Below are 17,694 nucleotides of genomic sequence, written 5' to 3'. Positions count from 1 at the left end.
CCTGTGTAAATGCACCTGGGAAAGCAGTAGAAGATGGCCCAACTGCTTGGGCCCCTGCCAGTCATGTGGGAGATGCAGACGGAGTTCTGGCCTTCTGGCTTCAGCCTGGCCCAGCCCCTCACTCAGCCATCTGGGGAATGAACCAGTGGAAGAACACTGATCTCTTTCCACTACCATTTGCCTTTCAAATAAATCTTAAAACACACATACACGAGGATTTATGAATTTCTTCAAAAGTGCACTGAGAACCTTCTGCATACCAAGCAATATGCTGGCCCTTGGGGATTCTAAAATGAGTAAAACAGCCCTCAGTGCTCTAGAACCATACAAGTTAGCTAAGACTGACAAGTATCCAATCCATTCTTGTCTTACATAATGAACGCTCCAAGATGGGCACCGGTGCTACTGGAGCTCAGGAGGGGGCCTCATGCAGGACTGGCTTTTAGCTTCTCAGGGGCATCATGCCACATTCCTGCGTGTACTCAGCAGCACTCTGGGAATCAAGGGATACAAAACCATCTAGGCAGTTCTTCATCCTCACGGCCAACAACTTCCACTCTTCAGCATGGGTCGGAGGAGATAACTGGACCACATACAGAGCACCAAAAAGGTACTCACTGAAGCCTCGACCTATTTATCAGAATTCCACACGTCTAAATGCCATGTGCTATTCTGAACTGGATCTTAGGACAGAAAAAGGAGATCAATGAAAAAAATCAGTGAAATGCATATGAGGGCTGTACTTTAGCTAACAGCATTACATCAACATTAATTTCTTAAATATGACAAGTGAATCATGGTTATGTAAGAAGCTAGCACAGAAGAAGCTGGGGGAAAGGTATACAGAAACACTGGGAAGTCTTTCCAATGTTCTAGAAATTCAAAACCATTAGACAGTAATTTTTAATTTGTACATGGTTCCCAAATCTATATTCTCACTCTCCCTTGGGATTTTTTTTTAAGATTTATTTTTATTGGAAAGGCAGATTTACAGAAAGGAGAAACAAAGATCTTCCATCTGTTCACTCCCCAAGCAATCACAACAGCCAGAGCTGAGCTGATCTGAAGCCAGGAGACAGGAGCTTCTTCTGAGTCTTTCAGGGGTAGAGGGTCCCAAGATTTTGGGCCATCCTTTACTGTTTTCCCAGGCCACAAGCAGGGAGCTGTATGGAAAGTGGAGCAGCCAGGACATGAGCCTGCATGCATATGAGATCCTGGCTCTTGCAAGGTGAGGATTTAGCCACTTAGCTACTGCGGTAGGCCCATCCCTTGGGATTCTAACCACAGTGCCATAATCACTGTCTCAATTCATTAGTTGGTGCTGGGCTAAAACTTCTTTCAAATTCCCTTCAATCCCTTTTCTACAAACTATCTCCATAACCCAGTTGGGTTTCTGTTTCCTCAAGACATGAAAAACTAGACTGGGAAGTCCTAATTACTTTCTCTTTTTAATAGCTTCACTACATACACTAGCAAGGATCTTTGGATTAGAGCTTACCAAAGTGAACAAGAAAAGGGTTAAAATAACATGAGTCAGAGCCAGCAAGTGGCACAGTAGTCTAATCATCCACCTACACCCCTGACAAGCATCCTGTGTAAGAACCAGCTCTTGTTTCTGGCTGCTCTACTTCTAATTTAGCTCACTGCTTATGGTCTAAGAAAGTAGTGCGGGATGGCTCGAGTTTCTTGGGCCCCTGTATCCACAAAGGGAAATCTGGAAGAAGCTCCTGACTTCAGATCAGCTCAGCTCTGGCCATTGCGGCCATTTGGAGGGTGATGCAACAAATGGAAGATGTATCTGTCTCTACTTCTCTATCTTTCAAAAAAAAACAATCAAATCTTTAAAAAAAAAAAAAGAAAAAGAATATATCAGAATCTGTTCATACCACAGCATCTACCATATGCATATTGACATATTAACTAAGTATTATACAACAGTACTCTAACCTGAGACCACTTCCAGAAAGGTGGATTGGTAGAGTAATTCTCTCAAAAATTTCAATTTATATTCCTTAATTCAACTTCCTGCCATAATTGATCTCTTCACCCATCTTTTCTGCACCACAGGACTGAAGTCTTATAGAATATCTAGCACATTTTCTAGGACAGAATGGCCCTCAGGAAAAGCTTTCTGAATGAACAAACATGCCAATGCAATCTCTCTCTCTGATGTCCCCTTACAAGCTAATTCAATCTCAAGACCCAAAGCTACCACAATTACCAAACAACATTTAACAGCAACCAATGTTTATTGGTGCGGGGAGTGGGGTGTCATGATATATAAAAATAAATGTAAAAACTCTAACTTGAAAGAAAATAAATTATACTTGTTCCATGACAGCTGCAAAAGCGGATCTACCTAAAATTTTCTAATACTGAAATACAAGGCGTTCTTTAAGGAAGCTTTCATTATCCACAATTTAGAAAGTGCTGTCAGCTTCAATGATAACGTAGATGGATCAGAGTGCAGATGATTTCCGGGCCAGATGCTTTGAGATTCTTTATCTGTAAGTGTGCAGGAGAGCAGAACACAATTCTCCTGGCTTTTATTTTCCTTCTTCATGAGAAGTACTAAAATAATCTTTTTTTCGCAAGCATGTATCCTAAAGCATTTGCTTTCTACTCCCATTCAATACAAGTCAACACAACCGCCCCAATCCCTATCTCAACGAACGCAATAGAGTATCCTACTGCTTTAATTCCAGGCTACCAAAAACGCTAGACTGCAATGCATTACAATACAACTGAACCTATTTCTATAAGTATTTTCTGATCTGCATGCTGTTGTTACACTCACTTAATCCTCACGAAGTATTAACGCTCAAGGAAATCAGAAAATTCTCAGAACAGAAATTTCTACAACCTTTAAAAATAATGTTACTGTTCATGGATTACAAAATACACATTCTCAAAGGAGTGTCTTAATTTTTTTTTAAGGATTTATTTATCTGAACAGCAGACTCACAGAAAAGAGAGAGATCTTCCATTGGCTAGTTTACTATCCCAACAGCCACAATGGCTGGTCAACCAGCCAGGGCTGGGCCTGGGCTGAAGCAATTTACATGCAAATTACTACTTAAATGCACACAAGATTCCCTCTGAACCTTTATACAACCCCTTTACTGTTAGAAAAGAAAAATCTGACCACTGTTGCAAAAATACATATGTATGTATGTATGTATGTATGTCTATTTGCCAAAAGGTCAAACGCAGGCAGAAAAGTGGCTGTTCTGGCCCTGTTCATGAAATACAGTCTAGCAGAGAGATGCCCCTTCAATCACAGCAGAGCCTCACCTCTAACATTAGCTCAACATCAAAAACCTAAAACCTTCTGGAAGGTGAAGTAAAGCATTCTGAACGCATGCCTCAACGAGAAACAGAAAGAATACTGTCTATCCCCAGACCAACACCAGAAAACCACCCTGCACCGAACACTCCAGAAGGTACTTGAGGGCTACCACCACCGGACACGCCGGCCAACCCATGCTGCTTGTGAGAGCCAAGAAGGAAGGTACGCCTTCTCCTCACCTGGGGAGCCCCGGTTCACCAGTACACTATTCTTCACGGTAAGGGTTAAACCGCAGCCGTTTTTGTTTTGATATCTGAGAATACTACTGGCATTCTAGCACCAGGAGAGTGTCGGCGCCGCTTCCCCAGGTTGTAAAGCGAGGGTCCTGAAGTGATGGTGAAGCACAGAACACGTAAGTCACACGTACGGGACACCAGTCCTTCAAGTTTACAGACCTCGCCCATCCACGGAGGAGTGCGCACCCTCTTCCTTAAAAGACCCATCTCTGGCTTCCCACCGACTCTTAAAGGATAGGCACTCTTTAAACGGTTAAGAAGGTACTAAAAAAAAATTATCTTCCCCTTTTTGTAGTCACCAATCTCCCTTCCCCTTTATAATAAACGGTCAACCGTTCCCCACCATCCTCCCTGCCAGGCGGGGGCCCTCTAGGGGAGACCCCCTGTCGCGCCAGCAAAGTGGCACCTCGCCCAGAGTCGCCCTCCCTGACGTCCCCAGCCCCATGAGCAGCCAACGCCGCAGGGCTAGCTGGCCGGCAGAGGCTTGACGCAGAGCCCTGGGGGAGCAGGACGTGTCTCCCCACACCGCCGGGCAACCCCAAGCTCCCGATTTCCCTACCCTGTCTGTTCTCCCTGCTTCTGGAACACAGGTGCAGCCAGCTCTTGTGCCTCAGGCTTGGAGAGGAACGTTACCCGAGCCGGGGGCGGGGGCGAGGGAAGTTGACAGCGCGGCCTAGGGCCAGCCCTGGGGCTGCCATAGAGTGACAGTGACACCCAGGAGAAGAACACCAGCCCGCAACCCTTCCCCCCACCAAAAAACCCCTCAGTAAAAGATTCTGCTGGGGAAGATGAGCCGGCTCGGCTCGGGGCTTTTCCGCTTCCGGGCTCGCCTCGGCCGGAAACAGTGGTCGATGACGTAGAATCATCGCGCTGTCGGTGATTCCGGAAGAAACAAGACCGCGGCGGCAGCATGGTGAGAGGGGAGGGTCCTGGAAAAAGTGTTGTGAGACCCCACAGTGAGGCAAACTGGGGCTAGGCAGTATTCCACCCACCTCAGCCTTGCTTGTGCCCCTTCTGGTCTTCTTAAGTGCCTCGAGCGGAGCAGGTGACTCCTTACAACATGGGGAGAAGGGACTTGTGCTTCGGGGAATAAGGGCAGTATGGACAAGGAAAAAGAAAGGGGCCTTTAAAAAGCCAGTGTATTGGGGCCTGGCGCGGTGGTCTCGCGGCTAAAGTCCTCGCCTTGGAAATGCCGGTGATCACATATGGGCACCAGTTCTAATCCCGGCAGCCCCACTTCCCATCTAGCTCCCTGCTTGTGGCCTGGGAAAGCACTCCAAGACGACCCAAAGCTTTGGGACCCTGCACCCATATGGGAGACCTGGAAGGTCCTGCCTCCTGGCTCCAGATCAGTTCAGCCCTGGTTGTTGCGGCCGCTTGGGGAATCATCAGACAGAAGATCTTCCTCTCTGTCTTTTCTTTGTTCTGTGTATTTAACTTTGCAAGAAAAATTAAATCTTAATAAATAAAAGTCAGGGTATTTTCAGTGTTTTTAACTTTATTATTTCTGTCTCAAGGGGAAGCAGAAGAAAGCGAGGAAGTATGCGACCATGAAGCGAATGCTGAGTCTCAGAGACGAGCGGCTGTAAGTGTCCATGGTCAACGGGGTCCGTAGATGGCCGGGGACCCAGGAGACTGGAGGGAATAAGCAATAAAAGGTTTTGGGGTTTGTTTTGGATGTTATTGTTTCAGATTTATGTACCGTGGGGTAGTGTTCCTTTAATTCCTGAGGGGTTACACGAGGGATTCAATGTTTCTTGAGTGTCCACTTTGTTCCGCCCTGGGGTTGTCGATCCTATTATGATTAAGGATTATCAGGGTTGTGAGCTCGATGGTTTTTGTCTTGCTATTATTGCGTACTATATTTACAAGTGGAGGGAAATATGCTTTGGCTTGGGTTTATTTATTTATTTTTTAAGCCGTTGTTGAAGGATACTGAGATCTGAGACCCTAGGCATTGGTTGTGTCCAGCCTCCTTTTGAAAGAGAATAGGAAACATTCTCCATTTTACAAATCCTGTAGGAAGCCAGGTCGCTGTGGAAGAAGAGTGGTGTTTGAGACCCTGCTGCCAGGTGGCCCCTAACTCTGTTCTAGGGAAGGGTGTAAAGTTAGGAAGGAAGGATTGGTCTTGGAGGAGTTTAAGAGATTCACAGTTTATCCTTAATGAGTTGATCATGTCGTTTTTAATGACACTCCATTTTGTAGTATTTTGTTTCCAGCAGTTAAATGTTGGTGCATTTCGAGGGTTTAGCCTTGGGAAGAGGTCTGTGGGAGAATCTGTTCATGCATCTCATCAGTTTCTGTTTAGGCATTGACAGTCTGAAGTACAGGGTTTATAAACTAAGCTTGATGCTTCCTGGTGACTTCGCACTGTGGTTATTTGCTCAGAAAGTGTACGCTGATGCTGCCATAGAGCAGTCACAAAGTAAATGTGAACTGAAAACAAACAGAGATTTGATTGTAGAATGAGATGATAACTACTATGTGGGTTTTTTTTTATTTCAGTAAAGAAAAGGATAGATTAAAACCTAAGAAGAAGGAGAAGAAAGATCCCAGTGCACTGAAGGAAAGAGAAGTGTAAGTAGTCAAAATGTTGACTTAAGTTAGAAGAGACATTCTAAAACCATAAACCTCTTAAAAAAAAAAGCCTTGCTTTCCCATAACCAGTCTGCTCAATTTTTATTAGTGTGCCTGGCACAATGATGCAAATAAAAGAAGTATTGGTGGACATATGTCACTTCCAGCGAACTGAAGGTTTTGGGATTTCAAAGAGCAGTGAAATAGCCTCTGAAATCCTAGCAGTATAATATACTGCTAATCTCTTATGTTACCAGGAGTCTTTTTAAAGTCTTGATCATGATAAACACCTTAAAAAAGAAGTAAGGATATATGTTTAGAATGAAGGTTATTGCTTTTAAATAAATGGATTGTGTTTTGTTTTGTTTTTGGATACTCGACAGATAAACTAGTGCTGAGAGTCACTGTCAGGTTCAGCCCAGACATCTCGGGCTGTTAGAGGAAAAGCAGACACTGCTGTGTCCAGTGCAGGATCCTGACATGGGGCAGGCTGCTCTCCACACTGCCTGCACATGGGCCATCTCAGGAGCCTGTGAGAAGCACAGACCTGCAGCCAAGTTCTCACCACCTTAGCTCTGTTCTACCTTCCCACAGCCTGAGCTGCTGGACGGTGTCCACTAGAGGGCCCCTGGAGTGGATCCACCTCATGTGAGGTGTGGTAACAAACCTGAAGTTAAGCCATACCATTATCTTCCTCCCTTCCAATAAGCGCCAACAAGTTTAATGTGTAGCAGACTTTCTGGAGACTTCCTTTTTTGTTTTTGTTGATAACTCCAAAGTGCCAAGTAGGCTTGACTCTATGTTTTTGTTTTCCCATCAGCCCACAGCACCCTTCCTGCTTATTCTTCCAGTATAACACACAACTGGGCCCACCTTACCACATCCTCGTTGACACTAACTTTATCAACTTTTCCATTAAAGCCAAGCTGGACTTAGTACAATCAATGATGGATTGTCTGTATGCCAAGTGTGAGTATTATGTTTTCAAATCTGTGCAACACTTGTACAAAATGATCTGCATGCAAGGAGGGATGTGGAGTTCTAGTTAATAGGATTGTTGGCCATTCACTTTGCAGTGGTCACCAGAGAATAACCATTCTCAGAAAACTGAAGTAATGCATATTTGACTGGGAATAGCTAGCACTCAAGGTTCAGAAAACAGAATGCTTTAACCATCATTCTGGACAGTAATTTTTAACAAAGTGGGAAAATTTTTTTAAGATTTTTTTTTTTATTAGAGAGGAAGAGAAGCAGAGAGGAAGATATTCCATCTGTTGATTCACTCCCCAAATGGCTGCAACAAATAGAACTGTGGTAATCCGAAGCCAGGAGCCCGGAACCTCTTCCAGGTCTCCCACACGGGTGCAGGGTCCCAAGGCCTTGGGCTGTACTCAACTGCTTTCCCAGGCCACAAGCAGGGAGCTGGATGGGAAGCAAAGCTACTGGGATTGGAATCAGAGACCATATGGCATCCCAGTGTGTGCAAGGCGTGGACTTTCATCTGTTAGGCTACCATGCCGGGCCTATAGTGAAAAATTTCTGTTTTAGAATGTTAGATTTTGGGGGCATGCAAATGGCTCAATTGACTAATCTTCCACCTGCAAGCAGTAATGTCCCATATGGGCACTAGCGCATGTCCTGGCTTCTCCATTTCCCATTTAGTTCCTGGGTTATGGTCTGGGAAAGCAGCAGAAGATGGCCCAAAGCCTTGGGACCCTGCACTGGTGTGGGAGACCTGGAAGAGGCTTCTGGCTTCAGATTGGATCAGCTCCACCCATTGTAGCCCATTTGCAGAGTGAACCAGCAGATGGAAGATCTTTCTCTATGTCTCTCCTTTTCTCTGTGAACCTCTCTTTCCAATACGAATAAATGCTTTTTAGAATGCTAGATATTTTAAAATTTGGAATAAATAGGAAAGCTGATGTATTTATTTGTTTTTAATGGAAAGGCAGATATACAGAGAGAAGGAGAGACTGAAAGGAAGATCTTCCATCCTGATGTTCACTCCCCAAGTAGCCACAACAGCTGGAGCTGAGTTGATCTGAAGCCAGGAGCCCAGAGCCTCTACTGGGTCTCCCACACAGGTGCAGGGTCCCAAAGCTTTGGGCCATCCTCAACTGCTTTCCCAGGCCACAAGCAGGGAGCTAAAATTAATATATAAGAACTACTATATATGCTTATTATCTGTGAAGATAACGCCAATTGAGAAAAATGAGGCAGAGTGTAGTAAACTAGTCATCAGTGAGGATCAGGCTTGGTAGGGTAGAAAATAGAACATAGTTATTTTTTCATGTAGGTCCTTTTAAAATTGATAAAGTACTTCTTACAGAAATTTTACTTGTTTATATTTATTTGAAAAGCAAAGAGACATACCTTCCATCTGTTGATTTATTCCCTAAATTCCCCAAATGCCCAATTCTAGCCAGAAGCTAGAATTTCCAAATGTCCCACGTGGGTGACAGAGAAGTAATAGTACTTGAACCTATACTTGCTGCCTCTGGGGTGTGTATCAGCAGGAAGCTGGGTCAGAATTGGAGGAAAGACCCAAACCCCGGCATGCTGATGGAAGATTCAGCCAACCCAAACAGCAGCTTGGCCACAGTACCCATTTGGGATCCTGCCGCATAAAAGGCGAGGACTTCAGCTGCTAGACTACCACATCAGGCCCAAAATAAGCGCTTTAAAATAAAACTAAAGGCCTGGTTCTGTAGCTTATTGGCCAGAATCTTGGTCTTTCATGTGCCAGGATCCCATTTGGTCACCGGTTCTAATCCCAGCAGTTCCACTTCCCATCCAGCTCCCTGCTTGTGGCCTGGGAAAGCAGTCGAGGACGGCCAAAAAGGCTTGAGACCTTGCACCTGTGTGGAAGACCCAGAAGCGGCTCCTGGCTCTTGGCTTAGGATCCCCACAGTTCCAGCTGTTGCAGCTGCTTGGAAAGTAAATCATCGAACTAAAGATCTTCTTGTCTTTCTGCCTCTCTGTATATCTGACTTTCTAATTAAAAAACAGATAAACGAACAAGTCTTTAAAAAATAAAAATTTAATTAAAATAAAAGTAACAACAGAATCTAACTTAAATTTGTTTCTCCCAGATGCTGACACATACCTTTGGGAACTGTGGTGTGGGGTTGGAGCAATTCCCCCATTACTGTTAATGTTGACTAGGGGTTTCTTCTCTAGTTCTTTGTCTTTTGTCCTTCCAGAAGTCTCCTGGGTCTTTCAAAGATTCTAAACAGGATATATTTCACAGAATTTTTTCACTGGTTGAGTTACTAATATCTGTTTGTTTTTTCCTGGCAGGTATCCCTTGTATAACTGATTGTGTCATGGCAGAAATTGAAAAATTGGGGCAGAAGTATCGAGTGGCACTAAGGTAAGGAAGATCCAGTCTGGATTTTTCTTAGATGTGTATATTGAAGATTCTGTTGACTCTCCTTCTTCTGGTTACTGTCCAAATATTCCTTGAGCAATTACTTTCTTTTTATAAAAAGATTTATTTATTTTATTTGACATGCAGATTTTACAGAGAGAGTACCTCCATCCATTGGTTGACTTCCCAATTGGCTACAGCAGCTGGAGCTGGGACAGCCGAAAGGCATAAGGCACAAGCTTTTTCTGAGTCTCCCACATGGGTATAATCACTCAGCGACTTGAGCTATCCTCCATTGCCTTCCCAGGTCATAAGGAATGGGTTGGATCAGAAGTATAGCAGCATTCAAATACTCTATGAAATTTACAAAGCAAGTATTTCACTTTTAGAAAGTTTTAAACTGGGCCCAGTGTGATGGCCCAATGGCTAAATCCTCACCTTGCAAACGTCAGAATCTCATATAGGTACTGATTAGTATCCCAGCTGCTCCACTTCCTTGCTTATGGGCCGGGAAGGCACAAGTAGAGGATGACCCAAACCCTTGGGACCCTGCACCCGAGTGGGAGACCTCAAGGAAGCTCCTGGCTTCAGATTGGCTCAGCTCTAATTGTCGCAGCCATTTGGGAAGTGAACCAGCTGGTGGAAGATCTTTCTCTCTGTTTCTCCTCTCCAAAAATCTGGTCTGTCTTTCTAATAAAAAGATAAAATCTTTTTTAAAAAGCCTTAAACTGAGGCTCTGAACTGAATTACATGGTCATACTGATGTTATGTTATGTTCAACTGTCAGTTACTTCCCTAGATGTCTTCACAATCCCACACTCAGATTGGCATTTAATTTTTAGTTTAGTCTTGGGGCTGGCCCTGTGGTGCAGTGAGGGAAGCTACTGCTGCGACACCTGTGCCACATACAGCAGCACAGTTTTGAGTCCTTGGTACTCCACTTCTGATTCAGGTCCCCACTGATGAGCCTCAAAAGGGGGTGGAGGATGGCCCAAGTGCACGAACCCTTGCCGCCTGTGTGCATGATGGAGTTCCCGACTTCAGCTTGGCCCAAACCTGGCTGTTGTGGCCATTTGGGTACCAAACTAGCAAACAGAATATTCCCATTTTCTCTTTCTCTCCATCTCTTTCTTTATTGCTTTCCCTCTCAAATTGATAAATAATCTTAAAATAAGATTTCTGGATTTCTCCAAGAAGCATTGTTGGAATTACAGTCAGTGTTTTCAAAGAATATCTGCTGACCTGACCTCCTAGTTCTCAAAGATCTTGGCAGGGAGTCCACAAAATGGTTTCCATGGTAACACAGAGACCTTGCCTTTGTAACTATGTTAGCACCTATGCTGATTGCAAACTTGCCTTAGCACAAATCAAAGCAACGGACTCATACAATTCTTGTATTGGTTACACTCTTTACTACCAACTCTTGGCAGGCTTTTAAAATAATTCTTTGTTTTTAGTTATTTGAAAGGCTGAAAAGCAAAAGACAGTAGCAGGGTGGGGTCTCCCTTCTGCTGTTGTTGTTTTTTTAATTTTTTTAAAGATTTATTTATTTTTATCACAAAGTCAGACATGGAGAGAGGAGGAGAGACAGAGAGGAAGATCTTCTGTCCGATGATTCACTCCCCAAGTGGCCGCAACGGCTAGTGCTGCGTCAATCCGAAGCCAGGAGCCAGGAACTTCTTTCCTGGTCTCCCACGCAGGTGCAGGCTCCCAAGGGTTTGGGCCGTCTTTCGGCTGCTTTCCCAGGCCACAAGCAGGGAGCTAGATGGGAAGTGGAACTGCTGGGATTAGAACCAGCGCCCATATGGGATCCCAGCAAATTCAAGGCAAGGACTTTAACCACTATGCTATCATGCCAGGACCCTTCTGCTGTTTTATTGCAAATGCCTGTAATAGCTGAAACTGTTCCAGGCTGAAACCAGAAGTCTAGATCTCAGTCTAGATTTCCCACATGGGTGGCAGGAACCCAAGTACTAAGGCATCAGCTCCTGTCTCTCAGGTGCTCATTAGCAGGACCCTAGACTTGGGAGGGAAGCCAGGATCTGAACCCAGCCCTCCTTTCTGGTGTAGGTGCCCCAGCAGCATCTTACTGCTGCCCCTAATGCTGGCCACTTCTCCTACATGAACAGCAGGGGATCCACTCTGTCACTTCAAGGGAAACAATGTACAATGTGTGTTGCCATTGTTAAATTTGAGCTGCTCTAGGTGAAAATTAGATTTGAAAGACTGTGAGCTTATCACAAGCCCAATACTAAAAGACCTTTCTGCAACACCAACGGAGATATGATGTTTTCTTTATCATGTTGTAGTGTATACTGAAAAGTATTAGTAGATGGAAGTAGTTTGGCCGCAAGGAGAAATAGAAATATTAACTGGAGAACTGGAGACAGGTGTGAACAAAAAAAAATGTTGCTAGCTTGTTTGTTCATTTTTTTGTTTTGTTTTGGTTTGGTTTGTTTTGTTTTTGTTTTTTGTTTTGGTTTGTTAATAAATAGTAGAAAAGGGCTCGGTACAATAGCCTAGTGCCTAAAATCCTCACTTTGCATCCGCTGGGATCCTGTATGGACTGTGGTTCATGTCCCAGCAGCTCAACTTCCCTTCCAGCTCCGTGCTTGTAGCCTGGGAAAGCAGTCAAGATGGCTCATGGCCTTGGGACCCTGCACCCTCATGGGAGACCCAGAGGAAGCTCCTTTCTCCTGGCTTCAGATTTTCTCAGTTTCAGCCATTGAGTCCACTTGTGTAGTGAACCAGCAGATGAATGATCTTTCTCTCTGTCCCTCCTTCTCTCTGTGTATCTGCCTTTCCAATTTAAGAAAGAAAATCTTACAAAGAGAAAAAAGAGAGAGAAAGAGAGAGAGCTAGTAGAGAAGAGCTGAGTGGTTCCTAAAGTGGTAATGTACAGAGCAAAGCTCTAAGACCAGGCAGGAGTGGGGAATCTTTTTTCCTGCCAAGAGCAGTTTGAATATTTATAACATCATTCATGGGCCATACAAAATTATTAAGTTAAAAATTAGCCTGCTGTAAATTTGCTGGATTTTGAGTCCCGCCTGCGGTTATTTTGGCAGAACTAGATCAAATGATTTCACAGGCCTTCTATGCTGCATGGGCTAGACACTCCCCACCCCTGCTAGACTGTTGCCTACCACATTTCTCAGCCAGTATTCTCTCTTCCTACTAGCGCGTGCTCCTTGCCACAGCCTGCTTAGACTTCCTGAGACCACACTTTGCTCAGAAGTCTTTCAGTGATGGACTCACCTGTGTGAAGAAATGCCCACTTCTCAGCTGGCACTGGTGTCTCTGCCACCTGAAGATGAGCTCAGACTTCCCTGAAGACTGGCCAACTCTTTTTCAGATGGCTGATCTTACATCTGTTGGTTCATTGCCCAGGTGGTCAGGGCTGTGCCAGGGCAAATCCAAGAGCCAGGAGCTTCATCTGGGTGTTTGACATCAGTGGCAGAAGCCCAAACGTTTGGGTCATCTTTCACTGCTATTCCGGAGAGCTGGGTCAGCTTTACCAAACACAACACAATTTTTTTTCTACCTCTTTAAATATATTTAAAAAAAAAGGTGGGGATAAATCTAGAGGAAGAGTGTCAGTGAAAGGGATTTGTACTGTATTAATTGGATCATATTCAATATGTATTGCTGTATTCATTCAACAATTTAGTAGGTCCCTCTTATATACAACTCTGCTTCAATTTTAAAAATAGGATGAGTGTACAAGAATGTTTCACTTTCATCTTGCTGATATTTAGATGGTCTCCAATATTTCAGTCTTTTTTCTTTTTTTTAAATTTATTTTATTTTTATTGGAAAGTCAGATATGCAGAGAGTTGGAGAGACAGAGAGGATTATCTTTCATTTGTTGATTCACTTCCCAAGCGGCTGCAACTACTGGAACTGTTCCGACCCAAAGCCAGGAGCCAGGAGCCCCTTCCAGGTCTCCCACACAGGTGCAGCATTCCAAGGCTTTGGCCCATCCTCTACTGCTTTCCCAGGTCACAAGCAGGGAGCTAGGTGGGAAGTGGAGTAGCCGGGATTAGAACCAGCGCCCATATGGGATGCCAGTGTGTGCAAGGTGGGGACTTAAGCCACTAGGCTACCTTGCCAGCCCCCAATATTTCAGTCTTTGAAATTGTGCTGCAATTACCACCCTTATGCCTATGTAGGTATTCATTTGTATAGAGACAACTTCCTACAAGTAAAGTGACAGTTAATGTTCTTCATGTTTTGACTCCTGGCTTTTCCCAGCTGTGTAGCCTTGGGTAAATTAATTGACCCTCTCGAGCCTGCTTTCTTATCTCTAAAGTGAAAATAAAATAATTCAATTTTGAGGTGATGCAGTGGCCAACAGCATGCACAATTCTCTTTTCCTTACGAGTAAGTTGTGTTTCCAGTTACAGTGTGAGTTTCAGGGTGGCAGAGGCAATACCTGAAAATCTCCTAAGATAGTGTTACTTGTGCTTCACATGCAAAGAGAAAGATAAATGGATTACTTGAATGTTTAAACCACTTTTATAATCCTACAGGATTGCCAAGGATCCGCGATTTGAACGATTACCATGTTCACACAAAGGAACCTATGCGGACGACTGCCTCGTCCAGAGAGTGACTCAGGTACCATCAGTTCTCTGGGTTTACTTTAAAAGTATACATATATAGGTAGATTTATTTCCTGAATGTTCAGTCAGTAAAGCATCTAGGAAAATAAATGGGGAGAAAAAAAACCTATAGCATCCCTTCGTAAGAGCATAGTGTCTTCACTGGTGGAAATGCACTGAAAATCTGCAGAGCATTTGCACAGGCTTGGGAGCAGGCACGAGTTGCAGTTCTCAGCACACCTGTATTTCCTAGGTTGGTGATTTGGGACATTTACTGACTTTCATTCCACAAACTTCTGTGAAAGGATTATGAGTAAATATAGATGTGTCAGATTCTACCTTCCTCTGGATCTGAGATGAGGTTCCATTTCCGTTTACTCCTCAGTAAAGAATTTTGTCTCTGTGCCTGGTGCAGTGGCCTAGCAGCCAAAGTCCTTGCCTTGAACACACTGGGACCCCTTACAGGCGCCAGTTCTAGTCCCAGCCACCCCACTTCCTATCCAGCTCTCTGCATGTGGCCTGGGAAAGCAGTCCAGGACGGCCCAAAGCCTTGGGACCCTACACCCATGCAGGAGATCTAGAGGAAGTTCCTGGCTCCTGGCTTCAGATCGGCACTGCACCAGCCATTGCAGTCACTCGGGGAGTGAATCATCGGACAGAAGATCTTCCTGTCTGTCTCTCCTCCTCTCTGTATATCTGACTTTGTGATATAAATAAATAAATAAATTTTTGCATCCACTAGCCTGCCCCCAAAATTGTGTCAGTTCTTCCCCAGCGTCTGTCAGGGAACTGTGTCATATGTCAGTTGGAATATATAGCCTTTTTTTTTTTAATTTAGTTATTTTTATTGCAAAGTCAGATATATTTATAGTTTTATTTATTTATTTAATATATTTATATTTATTGCAAAGTCAGAGGGGAGGAGAGACAGAAAGATCTTCCGACCACAACAGCTGGTGCTAAGCCCATCTGGAGCCAGGAACTTCTTCCAGGTCTCCCACACGGGTGCAGGTTTCCAAGGCTTTGCACCATCCTTGGCTGCTTTCCCAGGCCACAAGCAGGGAGCTGGAGGGGAAGCAGAGCAGCCGGAACACAAATTGGCACCTGTTTGGAATCCCGGGCATGCAAGATGATGACTTTAGCCACTAGGCTTCTGCACTGGGCCCATAAGTAGCTTTTTAATTCTTCCTTGCTGGCTTCCTTGTCAAGCACTCTACAATTTCTATGACTGATTGCTCTTGTAAGAACCTCTCTCTGCTAAATGTGATCGTCTTCATCTGGTGACGATAATACCATCCCAGCCATCCCTGTAGCCACTTGATCCTTTGGGTGGCCCAGAATTTCTCTTAATTTTTCACAGCACACCTTACACCATGCTGTAACTTAAGACCAAATTAAGGCTTGTGCATGTCTTACTTGGCTAATTCCCTGCCTACAAGCACTAGCATCCCATATGGGTGCCACTTCCCATTCATCCTCCTGCACCTGCTTAGGATACCTGGCAGAGACTCCTGACTTTGGGGAGTAAACCAGCAGATGAAAGATCTTTCTTTCTTTGTCTCTCCTTCTTTCTGAAAATCTGCCTTTCCAATAAAAAGATATAAGAGTAAAAACAAACAAACAAACAAAAAAGATCCAGTGGGAGCCTATAAAGAAGCAAAGTACAATCCCAAAATAACTTCAGCTGACTGCTAGGTGTTACTGCTTTCAGAGCTGCTAGATTCAAGCTTAAGATCCTGGAGATCCTTGTCTTGCTTCCTTCTCCCGGGCAGGCTACCGGTGCCACCTGCAGATCTGAGACCTCATCCCAGCCTGAGATTCAAAAGACCAAGATCCCCAACCTCCCGTTCTAACATATTCCCTTCCACTCAGGAGACAGAAAACTAGTCACAGCTTGTAACTGGTGTTCTTGCTCATAATATTGTTAGGGCTCCATTTAGCCCAGGCAATTTATTGTATGTTTTTGTAAATATGAATGACATTCATGGAAGCCTTCCCTTTGATTCTGAAAGTGGAAGGGAAGGACCAGTCAGTGCTTGTACCATTCTGCATTGCTCATTGAGGTGCATACTGAGCTCTGTGTAAATATGGATGAATGTGTCTTCCAGCACAAGTGTTACATTGTGGCCACAGTTGACAGGGACCTTAAACGAAGAATCCGAAAGATCCCTGGAGTTCCTATCATGTACATCTCCAACCACAGGTAAGAAATTTCCCTTTGGGAAGTGATTGGAAGTATGTGCTTGATGTCAGTTAAAATTGGTTCATGTTTTAGAGTTATACAACAACTGCTTGAAAGAAGTTACTGAATCAAATGTTTGTGTAGTTACATTTAAAGTAAGATTACAAGCAGAAACAGATACATTATTTTAAATATAAAGCATTCATTTAAATCAAGATAATCTTTTTGGCCCAAAATATAATTTTTTTCCTTTTCATTTGAAAGAGAGAGAAAACACATTACAGTTGACATTTCCCTGTAAATCAGTCACTCCAACATCCCTCTAAAGTGTTCTTATCATCAAAAGCAGCATCAGTGCAATGAGAGTGTTGGATGTGGTAAGCGGGGGGTTTCACATGGGACCTTTGTCTCCACTGTTATCTTTTCATCCCATTCAGATACAACATCGAGCGGATGCCAGATGATTATGGAGCCCCCCGGTTCTAATCCTGCCAAGGTGAAGTTTCCTGACCTGCACACGACCAACTTTATCTGTTGCTAGTTCATTGGACATGCTGTAGAAGGAATTATTATTTTTTTCACAAATTTGCTGTGTTATGAACTCAATATGATTAAATATACTCACTTTTTAATGCTGATTTGAAAGTGGTATTTTGTCTTATTTGATATAGATATCCCACTTAAGGCTTACATAATTGGATGGTCATTGTTTTATGCTAATCTATGGGACTCAGTTTATCCTGCAGACTTAATGATACACAGTCCTGCCTTCAGCACACTCATATCTGTGTAACATGTAAATGGTGAAATAACAGTGATGGAGGTGAAAGTGTCAGGGAAATTGTGAATGCGTAAATGAGGGCAGTATGGAGTCTTTATCCTTGGCTGGGTGGGGAGAGAGAAAAGGCTAAAGGTGATGCTGTTTGAGTTCACAATGAAAAGAGGCTTGCCCTTGTAAATGAGAGAGAGAAGATGGGGCATGGGAAGCGATGTCAAGAAAAGATGGCAGGATGAATGCCATAGGCATGGATGTGCTTGGCTTAAGCAGAGAGCTGCCAGAAAAGGTTCGTGACTTGCGTTGGGAAATCCTGGGGGAGAAGGGACCAGTACCCACATCTGAGGTTCTGGGGAGAAGGATCGTTACATGGAATGCTCAAGGGTTTGGCTGTGATCCTGAGAACAATCGTGTGTTTTACTATTAATTTTGAACAGGGAGATGACAGATCAGTTCTTCACTTCTTTTTGTTTTTTAATTATTATTTTATTTTGATAATCTTTACATAGTTGATTAGGGCACAAAGGGTCAAGGGCTACAGAAAAACAGGTAAGACCATTGTTTCCACATTCTTTTTTTAATTTTTTTTTTTCTGTACCTGGGG

The 17,694-nt window shown here is 43.8% G+C and overlaps 2 protein-coding genes across 6 annotated transcripts in view; one reads left to right on the top strand and one right to left on the bottom strand.

The window, feature by feature from the left end:
- The window catches only part of AREL1 (apoptosis resistant E3 ubiquitin protein ligase 1), a 42,582-nt gene extending 38,195 nt beyond the window's left edge, over nt 1-4,387 (bottom strand). For 2 of the 4 annotated variants that reach the window (XM_040975284.1, XM_040975287.1), the window contains exons 1-2: nt 4,145-4,387; nt 3,529-3,674 (exon numbers count right to left, since the gene is read on the bottom strand). The gene's annotated coding sequence lies outside the window, so the exon portion shown is untranslated. The remainder of the gene's footprint in view (nt 1-3,528; nt 3,675-4,144) is intronic. The other 2 variants (XM_040975285.1, XM_040975286.1) reach the window with 2 other exon arrangements.
- A 37-nt stretch (nt 4,388-4,424) lies between these two features.
- FCF1 (FCF1 rRNA-processing protein) lies at nt 4,425-16,953 on the top strand. 2 transcript variants are annotated; one of them, XM_040975282.1, is made up of 8 exons: nt 4,425-4,498; nt 5,103-5,170; nt 6,091-6,162; nt 6,983-7,131; nt 9,463-9,535; nt 14,062-14,149; nt 16,242-16,336; nt 16,753-16,953. In XM_040975282.1, exons 1-8 carry the CDS (start codon nt 4,496-4,498, stop codon nt 16,799-16,801), a joined length of 597 nt encoding a protein of 198 aa, XP_040831216.1. In that variant the 5' UTR covers nt 4,425-4,495; the 3' UTR covers nt 16,802-16,953. The 2 variants fall into 2 exon arrangements, with proteins under 2 accessions (XP_040831216.1, XP_040831217.1); XM_040975283.1 differs by lacking the exon at nt 14,062-14,149.
- Nucleotides 16,954-17,694: the final 741 nt, after the last annotated feature.

This window comes from Ochotona curzoniae, unplaced genomic scaffold (genome assembly GCF_017591425.1).
Source record: "Ochotona curzoniae isolate NIBS_2020 unplaced genomic scaffold, NIBS_Ocur_1.0 contig_2688, whole genome shotgun sequence".
Classification (NCBI taxonomy): Eukaryota; Metazoa; Chordata; class Mammalia; order Lagomorpha; family Ochotonidae; genus Ochotona; species Ochotona curzoniae.
Note: the sequence above shows the minus strand (reverse complement) of the source record. Positions and strands in the feature narration are given on the sequence as shown.